The 23,220-nt window shown below is 36.6% G+C and overlaps 1 protein-coding gene across 1 annotated transcript; it reads right to left on the reverse strand.

Moving 5' to 3' along the window:
• Positions 1-85: 85 nt before the first annotated feature.
• LOC127801802 (uncharacterized) lies at positions 86-23,112 on the reverse strand. Its single transcript, XM_052337212.1, has 8 exons — positions 22,968-23,112; positions 21,479-22,224; positions 21,302-21,379; positions 20,181-20,424; positions 13,024-13,123; positions 8,117-8,255; positions 1,792-2,160; positions 86-687 (listed from the first exon to the last, which is right to left on the reverse strand). Exons 2-8 carry the CDS (start codon positions 22,094-22,096, stop codon positions 487-489), a joined length of 1,749 nt encoding a protein of 582 aa, XP_052193172.1. The 5' UTR covers positions 22,097-22,224; positions 22,968-23,112; the 3' UTR covers positions 86-486.
• Positions 23,113-23,220: the final 108 nt, after the last annotated feature.

Below are 23,220 nucleotides of genomic sequence, written 5' to 3' on the forward strand. Positions count from 1 at the left end.
AAAAAAAAAAAATTGCATTTTTGAGTACTTCTTTCTATATGTTTTTGATATTTATGGGAAAGGATTTTTTGATTAAAAAAAAAGAAGGAATAGGTTTAAAAAGCAAATTTTTTTTCTCCAATGTGACGTACATGTACACACATTCTTCAAAATAACCAACTGCAATACTATCCACTAATGCAGAGATCTACTTCTGTACATATACACAAAATAGGGTAACTAGATAACTATAGATATATTCAGATTATGATTAAATCCCCCAAACTTGAGCTTCTGGATCTGATTGATTGCATGCATGCATGCACATATTCACCAAGAAAGCCGATGCACATGAATGCCATCAAATCCAATCCAACATTAATCTCCTGCTGTACAAAATCCAAAACCACATTCTGAAAGTTCCCTCAGATTATTTCCAGCAACAAGAAGAAGTTATATCCCTGATTGCGCTCTACAATTCTAGGGAAACTAGACAGCCACACCCAACTACTTCATGAATGTCTTTATAGCTTCATGAATAGAACTGCTTCGACCATCTTCCCTCTGCCCAGCCAATGAATGCTGCCCACTCCATACAGATTTCGGATTGTCAGGGAAAAGAGTTCCACATAACTTCAAAAGCTTAGGATTTTCAATACTCTGCAAGTTCTCCAATATTTTTGCCTTCCTTTTCTTCTCTAACAACTCCTGTAACCACAAGACAACAAAACAGCGATCACCTTACTTCACTTACAATTCATGGTAAGGCATAATTGAAACTAACAAATATATGTCTTAAGAATATCAGAATTGTAAAATTTTACCAAATCAGTATTTTTACTATATTTAGGAATCAATTTTAGTAGTTTGTTCCACTTTTGTATCCAAGATCATGAGGACATCAATATGAACCTTTAGAGAACTACACCAAACTTTCCCAGGCTTCCAAGCAAATTACTTTTGTTCTCCAACAATGAAAGCTAGCAAAAGCCATAAACTATATTTTGATAATATCTTGGCAGGATGTGCTCCATGTCCAAGGCAAATCATAGATTCATTTCCAAGAGAAGAAATTGGATCACAAAGAAGACAAGCAGAATAAGCACCCGACTTGCAAGAGACACCAATTAAAAGTAAGTTCTAGCAAGTTCCAGGGTGCACTCCCCTAAAAGTAACTTCTCTGTCTTTTCTCCAGAAAAAAGCCATCCTACAAATGTGATATTATGTCCTACATTAAAGTTCCTCGTTAGCAACACTAGAACTTTACTAGAAGTGCCACATTTCAATTGCTAATAGTGAGAAACGAAGGAGCCTACCCAATACAATTAGTTACCAATAACAAAACTTTTAGACCTATAATTGGGTGTGTGAGAAAATGCAATAATATTTCCTATATCAAAATAAAACAAAAAGCCTTTAGTTATTCATCAAGAAGCCATCCTGTTTAATATTTCCTATAATCTCCTCCTGTAGGACAGTTTTAATTTCCATAGATGGTATAGCTTCTGAATATTTTGTATACTTCGAATTTCATTCTTCCAGCATCCACAACATAGAAGTGCAAGTTAACATCCAGAAATTTGAGCAAACAATGGCCATGTGGTTGTCTTCATTTCCTCATGTGACTTTAGCAACCATCCTTGAAATGGGTTATTCCAACAGTTTGGCAGCTTTATTATCAGTTAAAAGTTTTTCCTCTCATCCACTGTGGAAATTATTCTGAGCATCATAAGAAGCTAGCAACCTATGATTTTTGTCCCTGGTAGAGAATATACTTGATTATGAAAAAAATGCCAGAAAACAGTCACATACCTTTGGCGTCTGTTGCTCAACTGCTGCAGTTCCATCATCATGCTGCACGGATGTATGTTCTATCTGGGTATCGACCTGCATATCACCACTAGACTCCACATTATGTGTTGTGTAGTTCCTAATATGCTCCTCTCCAGATCTTTCACCAGGATGTGAATGTCCAGATATTTCACCTCCTTTTGTGTGGGTCTCCATTTCGCTTATCTTTTCCTCATCCAGCTTCTCCTGTACCGGTCTATATAGCTGTTTGGTATCTTCCAACCTAACCTCTCCTTTTTCTTCCATGTCCGAAGCTGCATCTGGTCCTGCTGAATTATCCATATTCGATGAAGTGTCTTCACCATAGGGACTTTCTGCAGGCGAAGGTTCCTTTCAGATAGGAACAACAGGAATGTTAATTATAAGGCAAAAAATATACAATAATATGGTGACTGAATTTTGTAAATGGGATTATGCTTCCTTAATATATCATATAAGTCAAAACACACTCCTCAAGAATGCCACCAATATTGTAGATGAAAGAGGAAAAAAGTCGATGATGAAAAAATGTGGACATGCTACTTCTCATGACATTTTTATATTCCGGGTAGCAAGGAACTCATTAAGCAAAGTCCAGAGGGACATTCAAGGGTTCTGGTAAACCTCAACAAATTATAAGAGCAGTTTCCTGGTCATGTTGGATAAAATGCACATGGATAAAGGTTAGGCCCATTAGGGAACCAGCCCAAACACCTTGTACATCTTTGGGACCATTACATCGAATTAACTAGTTCAAACTAAGAATTTAAGAACAAATAATTCCATACTTGAATAGACTTCAAAGGATTGTTCCCCTTCTAAATCTCGCAACTCGCTTAAGAGAAATAAACAAATTAAATTTTCATAGAACAATGGAAATTTCCAGATGTTCATTTTATAGTCAAACATGGAATTTGTCAAGAAAGATGTGAAAGGGCTTTCAATATTATTTCCCTTTGAAGGGATAGATGGAATTATATACAAGGCTTCTTGCTAAACTAGGAAGTTTCTAAAAAACAGAATAAGAAAGTTTCCAAATCTGAATTTGGAAACCTATACAATTTAGGATACAACAAACTATAGACAGTTACAACAATCTATCTTCTAGAAGATACACACTCCTGTTTTAGAAAGAAAAGTAATCAAATAACAATCAAGTTGATCTGATCTTGCCTGAGAATGAGGACAAGATCAGTCATTCATCGTTGACACTCCCCATCAAGATTGTAAGTGGATGTCATACATTCCAATCTTGTTAATCAACCTGTGAAATACAACTGCAGGTAATCCTTTAGTTAACACATCCGCCGATTGGTCACTTGAGGAGATATATGCGGTACAAATTAGGCCATTGTCCAATTTCTCCTTAATGAAATGCCTATCCACTTCAATATGCTTTGTTTTGTCATGCTGGACTGGATTATGAGTAATGCTTATTGCTGATTTATTATCATAGTAGAGCCTCATAAGAGCTGTCCACTTGATCCTAGGATTATCCAACAATATTTTTAGCGATAGTAACTCACACATCCCTAGAGCCATAGATTTAAATTCAACTTTTACACTTGATCGAGCCACTACACTTTATTTTTTGCTTCTCCATGTCACAAGATTACCCTCTAAAAAAGTGCAATAGCCTAATGTGGACCTCCTATCCACAATGGATCTTGCATAATCAGTATCCGTGTAAGGCTCAAGTGACATAGTCTCTCCCTTCTTAAATAGAATACATTTTCCAGGTGTTCCCTTCAAGCAGTGTAGTATCTTATACACTGCCCTTAGGTGAGTCTCTTTTGGGTTGTGCATGAATTGGTTAACCACACCCACTGCATAAGCAATGTCTGACTGTATGAGCCAGATAAATTAGCCTTCCAACCAGCCTTTGATAGGAGCCTTATCAACCACACTATCTTCCAGAACTTCCCCCAACCAGTGGTTAGGTTCAATGGGAGTGTCTATTGCCTTACGGGCATTCCAATTTTAGTTAGGAGGTCTACTATGTACTTTTGCTAAGAAATAAAAATTCCCTCTTTTGAATGTGTCACTTCTATGCCAAAAAAATACTTCAATCTCCCCAAGTCTTTAATTTCAAACTCACTAATTAAACACTCCCTTAGCTTATTCATGCCTTCCTCATCATAGTCGGTGACTACAATGTCATCCACATATACTATTAGCACTGTCACTCCCCCTGTGGCCGAGTGGTGGATGAATAGGATATGATCCCCTTGGCTTTGCCTATACCCCATACTAAGCGTCACTCTTGTAAACAAGCCAAACTAGGCCCTTGGGGATTGTTTTAATCCATATAGGTCCTTTTTCAGTTTGCACACTACCTGCTCCTGTGTTGTTGGGCTATAACTTGGTGGTAATTTCATGTAAACCTTCTCTTCTAGATCCCTATGCAAAAATTCATTTTATACATCATATTATTGTAGTGGCCAACCTAGATTAATAGCCAAGGATAGAAGGACCCTGACTGTATAAAGGTATATATGTATCTAGGTAATTTACCCCATACACTCGTGTGTACCCCTTAGCCATCAGCCTTACTTTGTACTTGTCCAATGACCTATCAGACTTATATCTCATTATATAAACCCACTTACATCCCACTGGGTGTTTCCCTTTAGGCAACTAAACAAGCTCTCATGTTTGGTTCTTTTCTAGGGTTGCCATCTTAGCCTCCATGGCATTCTTCCAATTCTTATTCTCTATTGCTTCAGAAAAAGTTTTGGGAATAGGAATGGTATGAAGACTGATGAGAAAGGCTTTGTGTGGGGATGATAATTTGGAATAGGATAAGAACAAGTGTAAGGGATGTTTGGTGCAAGTTATAGTACCATTTCTAAGTGCAATAGGCCAATCAAGATCACACTTAGAGCTTTTTGTTTCAGGTATGGGTTTAGTAGGTTCAATAGGCTCATCATCAGGTATTAAAGGTTCAACAACTGAATTACCTGGTGAGTTGTCAGGAGGGTTGTCAGAGTTGTCAGGGTTGGCAGTAGCAGGATTGGGAATTGAATTAGATGTCGAAGCTTGCATAGGGGAAGGAGCTAGCCTTTTTCCCCTTGAGAAAACCTGCAGTGGACGAGGAGTATCTGGTGAAGGCTCCTCTAGTGTCATACCCGATGAATCCTTTGGAATAGTTGATGGGAGAGAGCAAGATGATATATCAGGATCATGAAGAGTAGGAAACTGATCCTTATCAATCAAAAATGGACTCTCTCCCTAAGGATTAGGATGGCCAAAATAGGGGATATTCTCTACAAAGGTTACATCGGTTGACATAAAGAATTTCTTGAAATGAGGGTGATAGCACTGATAGCTTTTTTGAGTAGAGTATCCCATGAATATACACTTTAGAGCATGAGGGTCTAATTTACCTCTGTTAGCAGTGGGGACATGAGCAAATGATACACACCCAAACACCTTAGGTTTCCAACAACTAGAAACATGAACATCAGGAAAGTGCTTGGTTAGAAGTTGAATTGGGCTAGAGATTTAAGAGTTTGTGTGGGCAAACTGTTGATAAGGAAAGTAGTTGTTAGAGCTGCTTCTCCCCAATAATATTTAGGAACATTATAGTGGAATATAAGTGCTCTGGTAACAACTAGGAGGTGGTCATTCTTCCTCTCAGCCACTCCATTCTATTGAGGATGAATGATGCCTTTTTGTTGAAAGAAAACAGATAGAGATTGGTTGAAGAAATCCTTGGCATTATCAGACCTAAATCTTTTTATTTCTACCCTAAACTGATTCTTAATCATGTTGTAGAATATAGGAAAAATGTGGCCCACCTCAGATTTAGTTTTCAACAGATATAGCCACACTACCCTTGTGTAATCATCCACAAAAATAACAAACCAACATGCCCAAAAATATTGGGAACAATTGAAAGGACCTAAACATCACTATGAATTAGAGAGAAATGAAGATTAACTCTTTTATTAGATGGAGGAAAGGACACTCTCTTGTGCTTTGCAAATTCATATACAACACAATGAAAATTTCTAACATCTAGGCCCTTAGATAAATCTGGAAACATCATCCTAAGAGTCAAAAAAGAAGGGTGATCGAGTCAATAATGGTGCAACCACAATTGATCTTTGTTAGACTGAGCTAGGCATGACACAAGGCGAACTTTCTCCTTTTTGTCCTGCTTATCCGGTTTCTCAAGGTAGTGAAGTCTGGCCCTAGCTCTAGCCAGCCCAATCATCTTCTTCATCCCCTATTCCTAAATCTCATAGAAAGTTGAATGAAAAATAATACTACAATTAGTGTCCAAGATGAGTTTTTGGATAGAGATGAGGTTAGTGAATAATTTAGGAACATGAAGAACATTTTTGTAGGGTGAGATGTTCATTAAGAAGAACATCCCCTTGACCAGCAACAGTGGTTAAAGAACCATTTGCCATTGTAATTTTTCTGGAGCTTGAACAAGGACTATAGGTGATGAAAAGATGGGAGAAAGGAGTCATGTGATCCGTAGCTCTAAAGTCTAGGATCCAAGAATTAGGGTGAACAATTTTTGAAGCATGTAGAGTAAAAGAAGGGGAAGAAATACCTATGAATGCAAGAGAGTAGGTACCTTTCTCAGCCCTCTTGTCAAGAGATTCCAAAAAACATCTCAACTTTTCAATCTCAGCCTTGTTAAGCTCCAAGGCATCTCCCTATTCTTGACCCTTCTACTTAGGTTGTTGGTGGTTGTTGGCCATGCACACTTGTCCTTGCCCTTGGCCCCCTCAGTTGTCCTTCTTTGGATGGCTTTCCATGGAGCTTCCAATATTTTTCTATGGTGTGCTGGGGCTTTTTGCAGTAGATACGCCATAAGGAATCCCTATCCACAACCTTCTTCTCCTCTCTATGTCTTTTACTCTAATTAGGAGCCTTCTGAGACACCAGGGTAGGGCTTTCTATTCGGGAATTCTCCAACATAACTCCCATTCTTCCTTCTTCTACACAAACTATAGAAATAATTTTATTTAAAGAAGGTAAATCCTCCTTACCAAGGATTTGTACTCTTACCGCGTCAAACTCCATATTGAGGCGGACTAGGAAGTCATATGTCCTCTCCTTCTCCACAAACCTCTTCTGTAATGCAACATCTTCACTGCACATCATCTTCAGGCATTGGAAATGGTCCAATTCCTATCATAGGGTCTGCAACAGGTTTGCATGTTCTGTAATGGACATTGTACCTTGCTTCATGGCTACCACTTTAGTCCTTATCTCATAGATTTGTGCTGCATCATGAACCATGGAATAGGTAAGCTTTACTGCCTCCCAAATATCCTTGGTTGTTGTTAGGAACATCACGGTATTGCTAATCTTTGGGACCATGGAGTTCCATAGCCAGGACATCACCAGGAAATCTTCCTCATCCCTTGCTACAAACGTGGGATCTCCCTCCTTAGGACCGATTCCCAAAAGATGGCTTAGCTTCCCTTTTCCCTTTAGGAACATGCAGATTAGTTGGGACCACTTCAAGTTGTTCTTACCGTTCAACCGATAAACTGCTTGAAGATTCTTCAATTCTCCCCCTAAGCCTCCACTATTTGTTCCAACAAACAGAATCTCTGTTGTATTGCTAGAATCGGCCAAATCCAGCATAGGGTTATGAGTATTGGACATATTGTCTTATGAAGAAGATTGATGAAGGCCACAATAGTCACAAAGAACGGTGACTATAATCCTATGGCTCTGATATCATGTCAAGAAAGACATGAAAGTGTTTTCAATATTATTTTCCTTTGAAGTGATAGATGGAATTATATACAAGGCTTCATGCTAAACTAGGAAGTTTCTAAAAAACAGAATAAGAAAGTTTCCAAATCTGAATTTGAAAACCTATACAATTTAGGATACGACAAACTATAGAAAGTTACAGCAATCTATCTTCTAGAAGATACAAACTTGTTTTAGAAAGAAAAGGTAATCAAATAACAATCAAGTTGATTTGATCTTGCCCGACAATGAGGACAAGATCAGCTTCTTCATCATTGACATCTAATTTATAAATGAGTGAATTCCAAATTGCCTAATTCACATCTTTAGAATAGCTAAATCGTCCTAAATTTTTCTTTTGATAATTCAAATTAAGGAAATATTGAATGAATTGATCGTAAATTATGAGATCTGACTACTACTTTTCCTTTTAGGGAAGACAATAATTATAGGGAAAATGCTTCGAATTGAATCAATTTCTCCTCAACAACTAAGTGCTTGGGCCACTAAAATCCTACCAAGAAAATCCACAAATTACTAAAGAAAACTTTGAATCAACAGGAGAGAGATTTCAATATACCTCGGGCTTCACCTCTTGGGTGAGATGAATGCTAGGAGTCCCTATCTGGTCTTCAATTTGAGCGCTCGCCTCTCGCTCCTGCCTCCGACGCATCATAACACATATAGCACACAGACAGTCATCCTTGTGCTTTTTAACTCTGTTGACGTAAATGAACAAATGATAACTTAAATGATCTAACAAAATAAATACTTGTAAGTACAACATTGAGGGTAAATTACACTTGGCACCCTTGGGATTTAGTATAAATACAAGGAGTACTCGTCACTTCACAAAAATTACACTAATTACCCCTATTGCTTAAAAGCTAATATCATTACCCTCAAGGTTAAATTTACGTTACATGGAGTGCCCCTGCAGTTTTATAAAGTTATGATTTCTTAACAAATATTTGACTGAGGGAAGGTCAGTGTAATTTCCAGAATGAGGGGGGGGATCCATGTCATAAACTTAGTGAAACCTCAAGGGTGCCAAGTGTAATTTATCCTAAAGTTGCAGGAACTTTTTGTTCTAAAAAACCATACTACAAAATTCTGATGTATTTAACATAAAACAATAATTGAAGAAAATAAATGTAAACATCAATAAATAAATCTTATAAATTCAACTAGATTTCAGATTTAAAATTACAAGTTAAACTCAATTAGAAAGAAACTGAGCCACTTAATACAAACGTACAGCTTGGAAAGTATAAACAGAACTAACAAGTTCATTAGTTTCCATAATAATCACTTCGAGCACAGTTTGACCAGAAGTAGAAGATAATTGTTTTAATCTGAGAACCCTGACAAAGATGTGGACAAAGATCACAAAATTCAGAAGAAAATATGACATGCTATCGAAGTGCTAAGGAAAAGAAATCAAAATTAAACACAATGAACAAGAAGTAATCTAAATATAATTTACTCAAAACAAGTATTTCAATATTATAAATAACAGCAAGCTGTGACTTCTTAAATCTTTAGGAAGGATGAGAATGAGATGAAACCAAGATGATATTGCACTTTGAAGAAATAATGTTGGTTGTCTTTTTAGGCTTAGAAGCGTTTTGAAAATGTCGTCATTTTGCATTTTCCTCATACTTCTATTGAGGCCATATTAGATATCCAATGAATGGGCTGTGTTTCAAGAGGCTTCTGTGAATTTTTGAGATTATGTATAGCCTATAAAGATGCAACAGTATGGCTAAAAGGGAGGGGGTGAGTTAAAATAAAATCCAATCTATCACTTCTCCTATGTTCTCTCCTTCAAATCTACTCTCTCCATTCACCTCTAGTCTTCCTCTCTGAGTAATATCTGTTTCTATCTCATTTATTTTCTTCCTCTCCTCTCCCTCTCCTATATATATATATGCAGATTCTATTACCCTCTCATATGCAGGTTTTTCTTTGTTTCTCTATTGATTGTTCTATTATTCTCTTCCTTGCGCACATTCTTCTCCTTTATTGTGGTACTGTTTGATGCATTTTCTCTTCTGTGGGGGCCAGAGGGCAACATTTATCTTTTGTGTGTGTGTTTGGCTTGTGGGGGGGGGGGGGGGGGGGAGTATGCCCTTACAAAAACCATAAATAAATTCTAAATAACATGTGATTAAGCAAAAAAATTCTAAATCTTATTTGGAATCCATAATATTATATAGAAAAATTTTCCCCCTTGCAGGACCCACCCATCCTTCTATGTTTCTTGGGCTAAATCAATTTGATATCACCAACATGGTGGTAGCCCAGCAGTTTGGGAGTTCTCCTGTGTCTCCTAGGTCTAAGTTGGAACCTTAAAAGCATCTTGAATGCAGGATGACCTAGACCCATAGGCTAAAATGAGTGGTGATGCAGCGCTTGACCCTACGCATTGCAATGGGGCCAGGGTGACAGGCTCACCTTCCCAACAGTAGCTATGGCTCAACTGGACACTTCCTAGCAAGAAAAGGCCTTCTTTGTCTCACTCAAAGGCAGTTGCTACCCTGGTTGCCCCACCTTCCACTTTTATTCAACCAAAAAAAAAAAAATGATATCAAATTAGAATATCCTTAGATGTAAAAAAATCCATAGGAAATCTTTTCAATGTGAAAGTTCATCATTCAAACACCCGCTATGTTAGCATCAAGTTCACAACTAGTAATTTCCCTAAAAATGGGACATATATATACACTAGCTAATGAGCCCACATGAAGTGCAAATTTAAATATATCAATTATTTTTATAGAAAATTATATTAAAAAAATTTATAATATGAAAATGTAATTTAAACATGTTATTGTTAATAAATTATTTTTTTGAAATTAAAGCCAAAATTTTAAAATAGTAATAAGTATTGAGTGTAATATTTTATATATTTGAAAATCTCTTAAAGGAAAAAAACAATTATCTAGTTTGAAAGCTCATAAAATAAAAGTAGTCATTACTTTTTGATTTAAATAAATTTATTACATTCATAAAACATTAAAATTCTTTTGAATTTATTTTAACACAATAAATTCATTTTAATAATAAAAAAGAGAAAATTAAAAAAAATTCATTTTAATGTAATTTCTTAGATCTAATAATTTGAACCAATGTCTTTCAAAGCTCAATTTATTTATTCATTTAAAGTCCTTTAAATAATTTTAAAATTTATAAAACTTCACAAATTCCTTTAAATTTGTTCAAGCCCTACAAATTTCTTTCGATCATTTAATAGCTTCAATGTGATTTAATAAAAATTTCTTTCAATAATGGAAATAAAAAAAGACATTAATTTAAATAAATTTAATGTAACTAATAGGAAAACTAAGATGAATATTAATTTATACTTGATTTATTAGAGTTTTATTACTTTACTACATTAATTTATGACATTTATCCTTTTATCTATTTGTTTAATGTTTCTTACATAATTTTTTAGTTGATCAAACTTATAAAATCCTTTTAATTCTTTAAGCCTACAAATTCCTTCAGATAACGAGAATGAAAAAAATGAAACAACACTTATATAAATTATTTCAATTTAATTTAGTAATTGTAACGATGTAAATAAATGTAAATAATGTTGGTATAATTTAATGTAATTAATGTGATTTAAATGCTATAGGTTGAGCTTTATATATCTATATATACAGATGTATTTTCAGATCATTGAATCTTCAGAGATAATCCAGATTAAAACTTTTCAACCTTGACAATTTGAGAATTGTTTGTAGATTCCATGGTTGTATGTAGTTCTGCAAAGTGAGTTGGTTTGAGCAAAAACATTCAGGAGCAAAACAGACCACCATGACAGCAATAATAACCACTACGCATCAGTAACAGCTGTACTGACCATTATAGCTAAACCATTACAGGTTTGAAATTCAATCTACCTGTAGGAACCATTACACAATGGTTTCCAGCATCTTTATCTTTAAAAAACAAAATCTACTTCCTACGATGAAATAAACTCAGATTAGATATATAAGCTTATGCTGCTTTTCTCTATCTCTCCCCCATGCTTGATGCATTCTAGCTGGTCCAACATTCATGAAGTTGATAGTGAAGTAATTAGATTTTAATAGGGAGGTTTTTTTAAATTATGGTGCTACATCTTATTTTTTGTTTTTTGAGGGATTCCGAAGATGGACTTAAGAAGCCAGTTTGTAAAGAAATTACATGTTATTCAAGTGTTAAGGCTTACAAAGTAGCCCAAATGGACATAACATGGTTTGAGAATTAATAAAAATTTAAATATTTTGAAGTGTGTTGCTTCTCCTCCCCCCCCCCCCCCCCCCTCTCTCTCTCTCTTCAATCTTTTTTACAGGTGTATCTTTGCCATCTCAATCTTTGCCCTATCTTTCTCTACATTTCCTTATTCCATGATTGTCCAAATACTTTCTCTCTTACCAGTTACATCTCTTTTCTTCCCTACTGGAACATCTCTCTAACTCTCTGTGGTGGTTTTCTTTCCCTCACTGCTTCTCTTTCCTGATCTATTACATCATTCCTGTCCCGTTTTGCTACTGCTTGTCTCTGCTGCAGCTTCTTTCTACTGCAATTAATCATATTCTTCTATAGTTGCCATGTTTTCTTTGTCTATTGTTGTTTCCACTGCTATCACATGTTTTTCCGAGTAGTGCTGCCACTACAGTTTACCATGGCTATTGTTTGGTTTTTCCCTCTCCTGTTGTTTTATAACAGCAGCAACAACAGCAATCAAAAGCCTTGCTCCCATTGGGTGGGGTTTGAAGCAAAGAATAAAAGAGAGACATGGAGAGAGAGAACTTCCCAAATACTATCATCCCCACAAAACTCATCCAGGGACAATTCCTTTCCCTTATGCAACTTCTCAAGGCTCGATTAGCTGGGTCATCCTTTACTTCATCTTATCCATCTTCTCATTACATCAAGTATTTCTCTTCATGTCACCCAAACATTGAGCGCCATATTCCCTCTTTCCATTCTTAACTCTCTTCTCCTTTCCTCCGTGTTTTTTTCTCTTTACTCCTTTTGGCAGTTCATAAGATGTGTCCACACTTATTCCTACCACCTAATGTTCATAAAAATCAATGATCCCATTCAAGCACATTGCAGTATATCAATTTCCTTAACCACGAAAGGCAGAAATTGCATAAAAAGGTTTGAAATACTTCAAAACCAGTAATACTGTAAGACAAAGTGCTCTAGGCACAACACATAAAAGCCAAAGATATGGAGTTCTCAACATTATGTACATGCACAAGAGTGACAGGGAAAACCAGAATGGCCTGGCTGCAATTACTAGTAATGCTGAGAGGACATGATAAAAGCTGATTATCAACTTTCACCAACTTATGGAAAACCTGCCCCAGTTTAATTTCTCCATGGATCTTACATCATTTGGAACATAATTTCTTGAGTGGTCAAATGAAAGAAACCTCACCTACAGCTCAGAATAAATTACATAAAAGAGGCAAGACATACCCTTGTCGCTTCCGTATCTTATGTTTATAGTGACCACTTTTCAACTGAATCTTTACACCGCTGGTAGGTGCAACATCCTTGAACTGAATGCTTTCTACACCTAATAAGAAAAAATCTTGCTGTCAATAACACAAGATGTCCATATTTTAAGTAAAGAATACATATATTTTTAACATGACATGCATAGCTAATGATCCCAATAATCACCCATGTCAACATATTAGGAGCAAACAACAAGCTAGTTAGGCAAATAATCGTAGTATGCAGATCACAAAGAGTGAGAAATTTGAATTACCTATCAAGGTAGTTGGCAGACAATTTCATCAAAAAGGGAAATTCAAATATCGGAAGACATATAAGAAATTGGGTCCTAGTTGTCAAAAAGTTTTTTAACTCCTTTAACCACAACAATAATACTTTTCAAATCTTCCTCTTGAGTTTATGTTTTGTTTCTTTTTTCTTGGTTCATCATTTTTTTGCTATCAGTTCCTGGCATATAAAAGCTAATTGCATTATTTACTTTTTTATGGTTCTGCAGTGCTGTTTATTCACATGCAAATATATAGTAATAAAATTTTTAAGAAAATAACCATGATCTTCAGAACCTTAATATGCATATAATACCAATTCAAGGAAACAGGAGGGCATTAATTGAATTACAATAGTTATTTGAATCATAAGAAGAAGAAGAATATAGAAGAAGAAGAATAAGCAACTATGAAGGCAAAAAATAATCTGAATTCATATTTTCATCAATTAAAGTAAAAACAGTTTGCAGACCATACTTTTCTAAATTATGCTAGTATTCAAATATAGAGAAACAATTTCTAGTTCCATCTTTCAGTGTTCAAGTAGCCTTTTGTTACGGCCCAGGGGTAGATTAGACATTGGGGGGAATTCTTGTAACCAACTGTAACAACAAGAGGTTAAGTGGTTATAGGCGGTTGCAGACAGGTGGTAGAATAGTTAGAACAGTTACAACTCCTTCAGCTGACAGTTAGCTATCTAACTGAAAGGAGTAGCCTTTAAGAAGGTGGTTGTTGAAGAGTTAAAGCAGTTTTTGGAATAACATAACTCTCTCACTCTCTTCCCTCTCAATCCCTTTAATTTTTCTCTCTCTCTCTCTCTCTCTCTCTCTCTCTCTCTCTCATTCTATCTGTTTCTTCCTCAACTTCCATCCTCTTTCTTGAAATTTCACCCAAATTTCCAGATTGCCCAACTCGAGGGTGTGACAATTTCGTATCAAAGCTGGCGATCTTCGGCGGTCTTAAGGTGCAACTCAAAAGCAAGGGCAACAATTGGCGGATGGCAGCAGCTCAAAGCAAGGAAGGCGATCAAGACCAAGTTCCCGATTTGATCAAAGAATGGCTTAAGGGACCCAAATGAAGCAATTGGAATCAAGGATGGAGAAGCTGGAATTTGGCATGTCCCAGACCCAAGAAGCTATGATCTAGAACCGGGAGGATATTGTGGCCATCAGGGAAAGTGTGTGAGAACTGGAGAAGAACAAGGAGATGATGGAACAATATGGTTAGAAGATCAACAACATGTTTAACATGCTAGCCGCACTACCCCAATTCCATCTACCACTTGATTTTCCCCGAAGAACGAGTTATGACCAAATCTTAACCTGAGATGACATTCTTCCTAGACTTGATGAAGGGCCGGAAGCAGAAGATCAGCCTGCTTTGGAGCAAGGCAATCAAGTAAAAGGAACTCCTTCCCAAACTACTGTACATACGCCTATGCCCCGACTGGAAATTCCAGTGTTTGGGGGTGTGAAACCATGGTGGTGGATCCACTAAAGATTTTTTCAATTCTATTGTATTAATGAGGAGCAGAAGGTTACCTTGGAAGCAGCCTATCTCAACGATATGGCTGACTCATGGTATCAAGGTTGGACACAAGCCAAGGGTGGTAAGTCTAGTTGGGCGGAATTTTCGAGAGGAATTATGTGACCGGTTTGCAGAAAAGAGTATGGTAGATGTAGTCAAAGAATTTAACAAGCTAAGGCAAGAGGGTTCGGTGATAGAATACCAAATGCAGGTTGAGGAACTGAGAGCATTGTTGTGGACCTCTCAACCGAGCCTAAGTGAACCATACTTTGTGTCCAGTTTCATTAGTGGATTAAAAGATGAGTTGAGACCTATGATTAAGATGATGATGCCTATAACGACGAAACAAGCCGATAAGAAGGCAAAGTTACAGGAGCTTACTCTAGAAGCAATCTTTAAAAGGCACAGAATGTCGTTGAGTAATAATCCTCCCACCAGTCGGCAATTGGAAGGAAATCCCAAGGTTAACTCTAACCTTAATATAGTCAAAAATCCTATGCCAGAGCAAAGGAGGCAACTAGGATCATGCTATAAATGTAGAGACAACTTCCATCTAGGCCACCAATGCAAAAGATTGCTATTGAACATGGAAGGACTAGATGAAAAGGAGGAAGAAGAAGAAGAAGAGGTCGTTTTCCATGAAGAAACCGGTGAGTGTAAGGTGATCACCAGGGAGGAGTTGCAGAAACTATTACAGAAAGGGGCTCAGGAGTCACAGCTGCATTCTATACAGGTCGTTGAGTTTGAAGAAAGGGTTGAGGTGGAGAAGGAACATTCAAAGGCTGTGAACACCGCTACACTTATATTACTCAAAAGGGGAAAAGCAAAGGAGAAAGAAGGAGAGAAGGAGGCAGTAAGTATTGAAAGTAGGGATTGGTTGAACCGTAGCCCGTCGCTATAAATTCTTGGGGTTGGGGACAAGAATTTTCTCATCGGGGAGGGGAATTGTTACGACCCAAGGGTAGATTAGACAATGGGGGGAGTTCTGGTAGCCAATTGTAACAACAAGAGGTTAAGTGGTTATAGGCGGTTGCAGACAGGTGGTAGAATAGTTAGAACAGTTACAACTCCTTCAGTTGACAATTAGCTATCTAACTAAAAAGAGTAGCCTTTAAGAAGGCTGTTGTAGAAGAGTTAAAGCAGTTTTTGGAATAACATAACTCTTTCACTCTGTTCCCTCTCAATCCCTCTCTCTAATTTTCTTTCTCGTTCTTTCTCTCTCTCTCTCTCGTTCTATCTGTTTCTTCCTCAACTTCCATCCTCTTTCTTGAAATTTCATCCAAATTCCTAGATTGCCCAACCCTCAACTCAAGGGTGTCACCCTTTTATTCTTTCAAAAAGAACAATTGTTGATAAGTAAATTATCCTCAAATGTTAAAAAATATTCTTAGCTATTCTATGATTTGTTTTCCATGTCAGGACCCTACAGTGGTTAAGGAAGTTAGAGGTTGTAACAAGTAGAGGGTAGTGTAACTAGAAGTTGTTAGCAGTAGTTGATACGATTGAAGGTGGTTGTAACAATTGAACCGCCTATGAGGATGGACCTATATGAGGGCCTTTCCCTCTCAATAAGGAGGCATCCATGAATTCATAATAAAATTCTCAATTCATTCTATCTCTTTGTGTAATGACTCGTAAGAGGGCCTAGATTTTATTGAGATTTATTTATTGCATTTTGAATTTTTGGGTTAAAAAGGATTTTTGCAAGTAAATATTTAATGTGAAAAAAATATATATATGGGCAATATAAGAATTAAAATAGGAGGGATACTTAGGAAATAATAAATTGGAAGATAACTAGAAAAAGGGGAGATTTGAAGATAATTTGGTGCGTGAAGATTAGGTGATAGAGTTTGAAAATTTTTAAGTTATTAAAGGATAAGGACTTACAGGCGTCCAGGATTTTTCCTATATATATATACCCATATAACCCATATTTTCCTCACACCACAAGAAGAAGAGAGTTCAAGAAGTTGCAGCCACTGTGAGGATCTCCATAGGAGAGTTTGCGTTGCACTTGTTGAGTCCAGTCAAGAAATATCAGGGAAGTTCTTCATTCTTAGATTCAAGCACAGTTCAATAGATATATATGTGTGTGTGTGTGTCTCCAGTGAGTTTATCTCCCTCATTTGATTGGGCAAGTCCCATATTTTTCTTCTAACGATTTCTCCCAAAGTGATTGTTGTATCATCTTAAATGTTGTTTCATATCAGTTGGGTTTTGATCTCCCCAAGTTTCTTCATAATGGTGTAGCATTGATAGGGTTGTATTTGAATGTGAGTTGATATCCGAACATGTTTTCCAGATATTGTCTATGATATCCGAATGCTTGTTAATGATATCTAAATAAGTATGAGACATACTTGTGTGTTATCTCCGAATGAGGGCTTGGACATTCGAATATGTATAAAGTTTTTTTGTGTGTGATATCCGAATAGCATCATATATATATATATATATATATCTGAATACCACCTCTCAATCTTGAGTCCTATATTCGAATGCAGGTGTACCCATCCGAATATTAGTGATCTTCATATCCAAATACACATTGATGATATCTGAATACTCCTTATGCATGAGGTTTGTAGCATCTGAATATATATTGCACATCCTAATGCTTGCCTTAATCCATCCGAATACCCTTGTGAGATATCCAAATATGTCCTTGATGATATCCGGATATGGTTATGACATCCGAATAGCTCTCACATACATAGCATTCCCACATCCGAATGACTTGAATTATATCCGAATGTGTGAGCCATGCATCTGAATGCTAGCATATGATATTCGAATACCCTTGTATCTAAAATCCTCACATCCGAATGCTCCATACGATATTCGAATGTGGTCCTAAGTATATCCGAATGCAAGTTTTTATTTGAATGCAAGGTTAAATATTCATGAATATTGAATCTCATATTAGAATATGATAAATCTCTTATGCTTATGCCACTAATCAAGAATCCTAAGAGTTATACAATCTAATAGTTTGATGATGGTTATATTGTGTGCCTTGCTTTGTTATACGACATGTATGATATTATGTGCATATATAGCATGAAGCATGACTTTATGTAGAGCACTTCATATTATGTGTGAGCATGTATATGTGCATTGCATTGCAGTATACGCGCGAGATGGCTTAGTTCGCGGGGATCCCGTATGTTTTAGTTTCAGTTTCAGTGCAGGGGCACAAGGCCCACAATTCAGTTTCAGTTTTTCTCTCTTGGTGATGACTAGGTGCTAGAGGCACAAGACCTACAGTATGTGTTTACAGTTTTTATGGTTGCAGGTTTCGTTTCAGGCAAGTATGTATTTCAGATTATGTGGGCCTAAGGGCCGAAGTTGCTTACCTACACTATACAGTTTATGTGCATCGATACTTATCATATATGTGCAACCATACAATTGATTAATAATCCCTCAATGCAAGAACAATTAGTATTTGATGAGTATCGATGTTCCTTGACTCAACTACTATTTAATTTCATGTTATTACTTGTTGAGCCTTGTAGCTCACCTTGTATTCTTCACCATTTCAAGTCCTAGCAAGGGAGTTTCAGACGTTGGGCCTAGCAGTGCCGATCAGTAGAGTGTGTACGGGGAGCCGCTCAAAATCAAAAGATTTCTGGGAGTTATTCTTGTGTCCAAAGATTTTTGGAGTATTTATTATTTTCAGTTGAGGGGTTCCCTTAGTCACTAGTATCAGTTAGATATATGTCCCTCGAGGACTAGTGATCATTGTTTTAGTTTATGTTGAATCCACACAGTTCAGATCTATGTTATATTACAGTTTGAGGTGTTTTTCAGTTATGATGTGATCAGTTTAGAAAAAATTTGATGACTCCAGATTTTCAGATTTGTTGTGAGATTTATTTTATTCTTTTATATATATTTTTTTAGTAGCACCTCTGCTACTCCAGGAGAGGGGGTGCTACACTTTGTTCTCTCCCAAATCTCTCTGTTCACTCTCTCTCTCTCTCTCTCTCTCTCTCATTCTTTCTTTCTTTCTTTCTTTCCTAAAACCAAACCCTAATTCTCCTCAAGGAGAATTCAGTGGTCAGGTCGAGAACCTAACATTCCATTATAAATTCTGTAAACTGGAGAGATGCTTACCTAAACAATGGGAGAAAGAGTAACGCACTTTACACTTTCAACCAAAAATACATATATTTATGAAACCGTCTTCATGCTTTTGAATGTAGCAAATGTATCAATCATGCATTCCTCTATGTCTGTGTCTAAATAAAAATACAAAAGAACCTAGACAGGTAAAAGTTGTTTTGTTTATGACAGGAAGTGCACTGCCAAAAGACCTAAAAATGCTTATGACAAGGAACTAAATTTTGTATAGAACTCCAAATTCCAATCCATTGTTCAAATATGAGAGTGAAATCAACAAAGCTATAACCAATTTAACATTAAAATTGCAACAACATGAGCCTCCCCAAAAGCACTTGCTAGAGGCAACTCTTGGATTCATGGGACTAAGTGACACAGGAGCAATAAAAAAAATATATTATTAGCAGGGTTATTTTTGTTATTTTGCATATTTATTATCTTCACAGCTTTCTGGTCATGTTATTTTATTTGGGTTCAAACTATGTTGTTATGGTTTTTTAGGGCCTTATCTTAAATCCCATGTTCTCCTTATGGGACTAGGAATAGTAGAAGGTGTCTAGCCCAAAAGAATTAGTAAACTAATCCCAAATCCTTGTGGGTCAAGTTAGGAGGACTTTTTGAACAGTTATAATATTTTCCCTAGGGTTAATTTTTTTCAGCAGTTTAACTATCAGAAGAATTGTCTTCCTCATTCCTGGATGCTTAACCAGATGCTGGCCCCTGCTTGGCTAAAGAACCAGTCACTTTAGGCTGTGTTTCATATTTATTCTACCTTTCTTCTCTCAGGATTCTCTCTCTGCAACTTAGTAAATTCAATTCTACTCCTTGTTCTACATCACTAAGTAATATATCAAAACCTCCCAGTAGACTACCAATGCGAGATTAGGTTGTGACAAACTCCTCTCCTTTAATTTTGGATGTGCTCGCTAAGCCAAAAATCCTATATCGCATTCTAACCCAAGTCAAATTAAAAACTTTCTAGGTTGGCACCTACTTGGTAGTGGTCCTAGCTTGACTCTAGTGCCACTTGTAACACTAGGGGCCCTCCCTCAAAAGTTCTAGCTGAATGTAACTATTGGGTTAATGAGATTAAGTAACATACCTAAGACTTCCCCAGTAAACTACTAATATGAGATTGGATCATGAAAAAAATAATGCAATAACAAAGGGACAGCATGACCATGAAACCCTCACCGCTAATGCCTTGTGTTTGATCAGAGTGCAACCCAGCTGACATCCAATACTTCGTGAAGTTCTTCTTCACACGCTTCATGAGCTCAACAACATAATCACCTTTATTGTTATACTTATAACAATTTTCCCATATATACTGCACATCCTTAAAGACATCTTCTGAATTCAGGTATTTAACACCACTTTCAAGATTGCTGCATATTGTCCCAAAGTCCATAGGTGTATCAATGATGTCAAAGTAATCCTGGTGGCCAGATCATGAGAAGGAAAACAGTATTAGCCATATAAAATGAGCATATCAAACAATTTGGCATAGCTTACATACATAAAAAAACTAGCAAATAAAAAAAAATCCAAAAAAGCTCATGTACTTGCTTCAATGATTTCAACCAGCATCAGAAATGGCAAGACCTTTGAAAATTCCAAACAACTTGTTTTTATGTTTGAACAAAGATAGAGACAATAAGAGAAAGAATGAACAAGATCTCAAAATGATACTAAGAAGTGATGGCATAAATGTCATTCAAAATAAACAGTACTCAACTCTTTACAAAATACCAATGTACCCCAATCCAAAATAGAAGTAGCAACCAGAAGCTAATTGCTAAGAAATTTCAAGAGATTATGAATTCAAGAGATTATGACCCTATTCAGTTTTGGAAAACATTTTCTAGTTCTTAACTCTAATTTTAGTATTTTACAACTGAACATGTCTTAAAATTTTATGATTCAAAAAGCCATAGCATTCATTTTCAGAAAATTTAGAAAACATAAAAAATGATGTTTTCCAATTCATAGTATAAAGTTGAAAAATTAGAAATTGATTTTTCTATTCTCAAATGGGAGATTCAATCATTCAATACAAAATTGGAGTTGAGAAAAAGAAAATGTTTTCTACAACTGAACAGGCTCTATACTTCCTCAAAAATGCCATTTAGGTAGCCCATAAGAAATGCAATTTAAACAAATTTTCAATGATGCCAAGGATTGTGCCAAATGTGAAAATCTTTTTCCTCCCAGACGAATTCACAAAAGGCATGATGAGAGAGACTATATCAAATTGGAAATAAAAGCCAAAAGCACGCCCCTTCCACATAATGTATAAAACACTTCATACTCACAGGTATTCCCAATGCAATAGGATTCACCGGAGCATTGAATGGCTCAGCAGCATCCATTTTCATAACCTTTTTAATTACCTATTTAGGAACAAAAGAAATATCTCAATACATATGTAAGCATGCAAACAGAAATCAAATTAAGAGCATTAATAGAACAAAGGTACATTCTCATGATACCTCCAGGGCAGCATTCAATTCTTGCTCATCATAGCGAGGATCTTGATGAAGTAAGTCAGGATCTTTTGGGGGTGTGTGCTCAGTCTGCAGCGGCACCGCATTACTACATGGATTAATACCTGAAGAACCAAAGCCCCTTGACTTAATTTTTATGCTCCCAGCTTTCTTGGATGGGTTCGCAGCAATAGTTGTATTTGTATCCAGCAATGAATTGGCACTGTCTTCCATTTTCTCACTAACAACTACATGCTTTTCTAGACCCACCTGCTGGGTACTCTTGTCAGTATCACTTTGTGTAGGAGCATCTGAAGAGGTAAGCTGAGAGTCTAAAGTTTTTGAGGCCTTGATTTTCACTTTAACCCGCCCATAAACCAATTTTCCACCAGGCTTATCAATTAACCTCTCAGAATTTATACTTGCAAGTTTCTCTGGCTGATCAGTTCCAGTTGAAGATGGTGTCTCAGCCTCCATTCCAGAGTCAAAGTCATCATTGTCAATATCACCAAAACCAGAATTATCTTCTGTATTTAGGCTGGTGACATTTTTGGCTGGCTCATTTAATACCCTCACAGGGGGTTTTTTTGACTTGCCTTTCTTATTCCCACGCTTGCGCTTCATGTTTTAACTACTGAAATCTCATACAAACTTTTTAAAGAACCAGATTAGTTACCAACGTTTGATTCTGGTAAGAGACCTCCCTCCAACAACAGCAGCAATTACAAGCCTCCTGCCTCCGAAAATGCGTGCTAAAAAAAGCAGGATTCAAGTTGTAAGCAACTGATGCCATGACAGGCAATGATGTAAAAGAAAAATAAATCACGCCATATTACTTGTAATTCCTGTGAAACCACTTAAAAACCATTAATGGATTGACTATAATACAATACGCATTCGATTGAAGAATAAGTTGGGAGCAGAAGAGAATAGAAAACAAATTGGGTCCCCACAAAATAAGCTTTGTTTTATATTTAATTACAGAAGAAAATATTTAACACCCAGAGCATTGACCTATATCCTGGCTTTAGTTAAACAAGATTTTGCAACAAGTCTCCATTAATGCCAGTACAAATTTCACAATTTCTAATTCAAACCATCCCAGTAGCAACAACATTCGCGTGTTGTAGGTAAACAATCACCGCAAAAGGAAATTAGAGGGTTGATTTTATTCTCGTTAAAAGTTTCTCCCAATAAACATTTTCCATTCAATTTTCTTGAAAGAAATTTCCGCGAGGGCGGCAAAGAACGAAACGTAGAAACCTCGCCAAGTTCAGGACTTAGCGACAAAACACGCATGTGTCATCGCATGAACGAACTCACGCCACGAATCCACAAGACAAAAGCGAAACATCCATAATTCGGTTCAAACATGACAATTTCTTGATTCAACCGACCGGATTCTCCCAAGTAAGAATGGGAATCGCAAATTACTGGGAAATACTAAGCCCTAATCTAATCGAAGCGGAAATACTGGGAGATGAAGAGAGCGTACCGAGGCAGAGAAGCCTTCTCAAAGCCTTTTTATAGGCTTCGGTTCAGAAAGCCGAAACAAATTAACAAATCGAATCCAAACCAGAGGACCGGAGGGGCTTGATTGAGGCAGCGCGACCCAGCTAGGTGAAAGTGAAATTTTCTTTGGTTTCTCGTATTGCAAAATTGCTAGTTATACATAGGAATGCTAATTACACTTGCACCCAAGAAGAATGTCCATATGCACTTTACGCCCCTCTACTTCATAAAATTAT

The sequence above is a fragment of the Diospyros lotus genome, chromosome 5, assembly GCF_014633365.1.
Source record: "Diospyros lotus cultivar Yz01 chromosome 5, ASM1463336v1, whole genome shotgun sequence".
NCBI lineage: Eukaryota > Viridiplantae > Streptophyta > Magnoliopsida > Ericales > Ebenaceae > Diospyros > Diospyros lotus.